Source organism: Crocuta crocuta, unplaced genomic scaffold, assembly GCF_008692635.1.
Source record: "Crocuta crocuta isolate KB4526 unplaced genomic scaffold, BGI_CrCroc_1.0 scaffold274, whole genome shotgun sequence".
NCBI lineage: Eukaryota > Metazoa > Chordata > Mammalia > Carnivora > Hyaenidae > Crocuta > Crocuta crocuta.
Window position 1 is genome coordinate 3,273,718 of NW_027530222.1, and position 5,988 is coordinate 3,279,705.

At 56.7% G+C, this 5,988-nt stretch overlaps 1 protein-coding gene across 1 annotated transcript; it reads right to left on the reverse strand.

Annotated features, from left to right (window-relative positions):
• AMIGO1 (adhesion molecule with Ig like domain 1) lies at positions 1-5,330 on the reverse strand. Its single transcript, XM_077765587.1, has 2 exons — positions 5,293-5,330; positions 1-4,814 (listed from the first exon to the last, which is right to left on the reverse strand). Exon 2 carries the CDS (start codon positions 4,747-4,749, stop codon positions 3,268-3,270), a length of 1,482 nt encoding a protein of 493 aa, XP_077621713.1. The 5' UTR covers positions 4,750-4,814; positions 5,293-5,330; the 3' UTR covers positions 1-3,267.
• Between the last annotated feature and the right edge of the window lie 658 nt (positions 5,331-5,988).

Genomic DNA, 5,988 nt, shown 5'->3' on the forward strand with positions numbered 1-5,988 from the left:
AACAGAGACTCAAGCCAGGTTTAATGATCATAGTCTAATGTTCAGAGCCCAGAGACTCCAAGGTCTGCCAGCCTGGGTTGTACATAAGTGGGAGGGATAGGGTCCCAGATACTGGGAGCCCTGCTTGTTTCGCCAGCAGGACTACAAGGAAGTACAGAGGAAAGAACACACAGAAAATCGGCATCAGTCGGCTTTACTGTCCCCAGCTGGGTGTACTCTCTCCTGGCCCCTTCCTAGGAGACCCATAAATACAAGCAAAGAAAAAAGATCACAAATAATCACATAGACGGATTGTAGAGCCCTGTCATATTCTGTCTCCAGGGACACCTGCTTCCTGGGAGACATGTCTGGTTTATGGGTGCAGGGTAGGGGGAAGGGAGGGAGTGATTTCTCAGCCTTTTCTTATAACCAGACCTGGCAGTTTCCTACACAAGGTTCTAGTGAGCTTATGTACACCGAGTACCTAACCCCCCCCCAGGTAGAAAGCTGCCTTTGGGTTCTATCAACTGAAACCATGGGAAGAGGCTGGTCAGTTCAATCTCGTGGTGGGGCGGCCAGGCACATGTACCGGTCTCTCACATGAGGGACCTACCTAGTGGATACAGTAGGGAGACCGGGCCTCAGGGCCTTTTCCTGGTCCCTAAACTGGGTGGGACTTATGAGGAGAATGGCCTTCCTAGTCCTCAGGAACTCAGAATACTCCAGAAGGCCAACTTCATTTGACTTTTAAAGATTATCAGAGGCCTAGGTGGTGCCTAGTGGGAAACTGCAGCATGGAGATGAAATTTTCCCAGGTTCCCTAATAAGTCTGAGAAGGGAGGCCTGGTTCACAGAGCTCCATTAACAAAAACCCCAGAAGTCTCTGGAAACAACCAGACAACTTTTCCTTCATGCCCTTCTCTTTCCAGGGCAGTTAACACAGGGAGAACAACTTCTAGCTGCTTGCTCCCCTGCCAGCTTCCCTCTGAGTCCGTTACTCACCTAGTTCTACATTCAGTTCTCACAAAAACTGACTTTAATCCAAGGAAGGTTTCTGAGGGGTCTGAGGAAGCAGCTAGCTCCTCATCACCCCTTCTCCCCGGGTGCCCTGACCTGTGGTTCTCCCAGCCCCAGCCTTTGCAGAGAAGTTATTCGGTATCAGGGAGATGTGGGTAAAGCTTCGGGCAGTTCAGAAATTAAAAGTACGAGAGTTGGAGTCTGGGGAGCCTGGCATGGTCACCATCTCTCCTACAGGATACGGAAGTCGTGTGCATGAAGCTGTGCACGGAGGCGGAACCCACTCTGACAGGGGGCGTTAGTGGGGACTGAAGAGTCACCGTCCTGGTGGAAGTCAAGGTGCTGGCGTGCATGCATACCTATCAGCGTGCATACCTAGGAGCATGCAGGTACTTGAGGGAAATGCTGCACCTCTCCCAACAAACGAGGTCACTAATTAAAGGATGGACAGCAGTCTTGACATCCCAGGCACGGACAGGGGGAAGATGCTGAGTTCCGATCCCCTTTCTCAATCTTAACGGGCAGCAGGAGTCAGGCCCTCCTAGCAAGCGGCCCTCACCCGCAGGTCGAGGACACCTCCTGGAGCCTAAAAAGCAGGTCAGAAAGCTAGCAGATCTGGAGGACTTCCAGGGGACAGGGGACTTGGTTGGGAGAAGGGAAGACACTGAAAGAGACCAACGTCAGAGGACACTTTCACCTGTGCCCTGCTCGTCCCCTTGCCAAAGCTCAGAGCACCCATCTCCCAGGGCCTGCGGTATAGGCAACGGGTGCAGTCATCTCCAGACCCAAAGAATTCTGCAACCTTGGACGGAACGGAATGTCGGGCCTGTTCGTAAGTTCTCTGGCCTGACCGCCACAACTGCATAGACCTCTGGCTGAGAGCGATGGAGGTGGCAGAACTTTCCTCCTGAAAGTCTCATGCCACTGTCTCTGTTACAAGGCTGCCCGGAGCCCTTGGAGAGGGGCAGGACCCTAAGCTGCACTCCGCCTTGCCACTCCAGGGCAGAGACCACCCAGCTGCAACCCCTCGGATGATGAAATCCGCACTTTGGCTCCACAGCAGGGTGAGATCTAAGAGAGGTACAAGGCTGCTTTGTCAACACAGAGAAAACACGTAGCTGGTTCCCTCCATCCCCACGCACAGTCTAGCCCAGCTGGGGCCAGACCGTCCAGGGCTCCTCCCTCTGCAGAGCAGCAGCTAGGGAAAACTCCACCCCACCTGAGCTTGCTAAGAAGCCAGAGGGAAGAGACGGCAAACGCGGGAAATCAGGTACGTCCAGCCGGATGCTACATAAGAGAGGCTGTTCACCCTTCTCCGCCTGGCGTGACGCGGCCCCCCTATCCCACGTCTGTGGCAGGCACCCATAAAAGCTCTGCCTCCGGCAGCCCCGGCCCTGGTCTGACACACAGGTGCTGGGAACCAAATGCTAACCTAGGGTGTCACCAACCAGGGACTTAGCAAATCTGGAGCTTGTCCCCCAGCTACAAGTTTTGTGCTGGCACGTATGCTGTGACACAGGCCTCTGCGTTCACGCTATATCCTCCGTGCCACTGGTTCCGGGACAAGGGACAGATGCCGCCTCTCACGTTGTTGCCATATCTGACAGGCAACAGGCCAGCCTCCTGCAAAGATCCATCCATCCAAGACTCATCGGGAAAGAGAGGCATCGGTGGGAAATCTCACAATAGCTTTGGGGAGCGTTATTGGTTGAGGCCTCAGCCTTTTCCTGACTCATTTTCCCAAAGGTTTCAAATTCCCCCAGCTGTGAAGCGTGACCTTCTGGCCAAAGAAGATACTACAGCTCTTCCCCAGTGTCGCTCCTATGGAAGACCCCTCCCACTCCCAGCACACACAACACCGCAGGTGTGGGTGGGCAGAGATAGAAAAAAAATGTTACCCCCCTCCCCAAATGATTCTCTCTTAAGGAGCTAGGGATGACCTCAAAAAAGTTTTGGGAATCTGCTCTTCCCCCCACCCCTACCTCATCCCACCCAACTCAGACATGCTCTTCTTCCTCTACCACACTGAGAATTCCCAGGGCTTTGGGTGAGGGTGTAGCACTTGCCTAAGGATTGATATATCCAGATTTGAAAATCGTGGCAGCCACACCCTGGTTGAGGTCTATGTCAGCTAGTGTACCTGTGACCAATTCCCTCGCGGTCAGGGGGAACCCACTCCCTTGGGCAGCCAGCCCTCTCTTCCATCCCCTCATACCCTTCAGGGGTGCATTACCTCTCCTGGGGCAGAATCTCCCCACCAACCCATCCTGCTCACACCACAATGGGTGTATCAGAGAAGACCGAGCTGACCGATTCCGGATCCGACATCCTCCGCTGGCCCTTGCCTGTTGCCTCGGGCACTGGCAGGGTGTTGCCTGGCTTGAGCTTGCCATTTTGACCCTGTCCGGGGCCAGCAGGCTCCAGGAAGGCCACCCGCCGGTCAAAACCATCATCCTTGTCCCCACCGGCCATAGGATCGTGATTGGGTGTGGTACTAAGCATGGAAGAGCTGAGGCTGTCTCCTTGATGGCTGGATGGTTTCTCCACACCCCGGCACCAGCAGCGGCAAGGGGTAAGGTACAGGTATATGAGGACCAGGACCACACTGAGGATACAGCCCACCAGGGTGGTATAGGCCGTGTTGAGGGTGTCGTGGTGTCCGTGCAAGGTGAAGTTGTACACTTTCAACTCCACAGACAGGGTCTCGTTGAAAGCCTCCCCCATGGCGTAGCAGGTATACACACCCCCATCCTCAACCTGCACCTGCTGGAAATGAAGACTGCCATCCTTGGACACCGTCACCGTGCCGTTGGCCACCTCATCTAGCACCCGTTCGTTGCTTGGCGTCACCCACACCTTGGTCATCCCCTGCTGCTTGGTGTCACACTTGATGGTCAAGGTGTCGCCCAAGTGGGCTTCCCAGGCACGCTCCTTGTACTCGCTGCAGTTGAGGAAACTCAGGTTGAAGACGTTGTGCAGCTTTTTGGAGCTCATACAGTACAGGTCCTCCTGAAAGTCCATCACGGAGCTCAGCTGCCGGTACTGCCAGTGCGAGAAGAGCTGGTAGAGCTCACAGTCGCAGTGCAGGGGGTTGTTGTGCAGGTACAGCCCGTTCTTGACCCAGGCGGGCAGCTTCTGCAGGTCGGGCAACGGCAAGTTCTTCAGCTTATTAGAGGAGAGATCCAGGAGTGTTAGTTTGGGGAGCTTGGCTCCTTCCTTGACCAGTTCCAGAGGGAAGCGGGAAATCTGGTTCTGGCTCAAGTAGAGTTTCTGCAGCTGGGTCATGTCGTCGAAGGCGCAGCGGTCCACTGCCATGATGTGGTTATTGTAGAGCAGCAGCACCTCAAGCGCTTGCAGTTCACTGAACAGGAACTCGTCCAGCGTTCGCAGCTGGTTGGAGGAGAGGTCCAGGTAGCGCAGGTTGGGCACTGGGGAAAAGGCCTCGGAGGAGATGAAGTTCAGGTGGTTGTGGCTCAGCAGCAGGGACTGCAGGTGGATCAGGCGCGTGGGCGTCCACTCGGCCCGCAGGCGGCTCAGGTTGTTGTGGCTGAGGTCGAGCAGCGCGGTGTAGCTGGGCAAGGAGTGGGGCACGCTGGGCAGCTGCTGCTTGGAGCAACTGAGGATGTTGCTGGCGCACAGGCAGGCCGCAGGGCAGCTAACCACGGGCCGGGCGGCCCGGGCCACCTCAAAGAGGAGCAGGAACAAGGACAGCAGCAGGAGCCAGAGGCCTCGGGGGTCACGCTGGGGTTGCATAGTGTCACTGGGAAGGGCGAGGAAGGCCACCAGGAAGATCTGGGAGGGAGTCACCCGGGCATGTTCTGGTGGGATAAGGAAGGAAGGCTCACTTTCACTACAGGCTTAAGGAAGAGAGAGAGCATGGGGTTGGTGATCACCAGCGCCTCTGAAGGGAAGGGCTGACCCTTCCTCCTCCCCCTTCCCTGCCCTCCCCCCTCAACCCCCGCGTTGGGCCAGAAGAGAAAGAAAGAGATGCTGGGTAGTTCCCAAGCGCTGTGCAGGCAGTGGGCTCAAAATACTGGGCAGAGGAGGAGGTGACCGCACGGGCCTACTCCGCTGGGGTCACACGAGTGTAGGGTGGGGGGTATGCCCGGGGCTGTTAGGAGCCGTCGGTTGCACAGGGGTTGCAGCGGGTTTGACGGCAGGGTCAGCAGGGCCTCTGGGGAGGAGCCAGGGGAAGGTCACCGGGGCACCGGCTGGGCAAGGGAGCCCACTTGACAGGGCTGAGGGTTCCCGGGGCCTGTGGGGGCGGGCTCCCCCCGGGGCCGCGGGTCACTGCACCTGCTCGGCAAGGACGTGTCTCAGCCCATGGCGGGTCCGGGAGCCGCNGAGCCGGGCGGGCGGCCGCGCGCCAGGTCGTTTTTTTCTCGGAAGGGGGTCCGGGCGGGGGACCCGAGGACGGAAACTGTCGGGAGGGGGCTCTGGCTCCTGGGCCTTCTCTGACTTCCTCCACCTTCTTTCATTCTCTCCGCCGCCCCCAAGCTTCTCCCTCCCGATACCGCTCCTAGGGAAACTAGGTCTAGCTGGAATGAATTCGCGGCAACTGACTCCGGGGCAGGAAGCGTCACATGTCTTTTAATCCGACAAATTAAAGAAATCTGGCTCAGCTCCCGCCTGTCAGTGTTGGCGGGAAATTCATTAGTCACGTTCTGAGCTTCCCCAGTTCTCTCTCTAGGGCTGTGAAGTCTCAAACATTTGGGGGAAAGATTTGGGGTGGGGGGAAGAGCCTTGTTTTTGTGTTTGTTTCAGTCTTGATGCTATTATTCCATGACCCTTGGGGTACCACCGAAGGATACATTTCCACGGCCTGCAAGCCAGGGAGGTGAAGGGGTGGTGGTTTTTGATGCATGCCCAGGCCCTAGGATCCCACTTCCCCAGCCTCCCCATAAAGGGATCCCTACTGCCTACTGCACCCCTGACACACACACACACACACACACACACACACACACACACACACACACACACGCCTCCATA

Bases quoted from the DNA above. Each gene is read 5' to 3' on its own strand.
- AMIGO1 (XM_077765587.1), bottom strand. From the start codon at position 4,749: ATGCAACCCCAGCGTGACCCCCGAGGCCTCTGGCTCCTGCTGCTGTCC.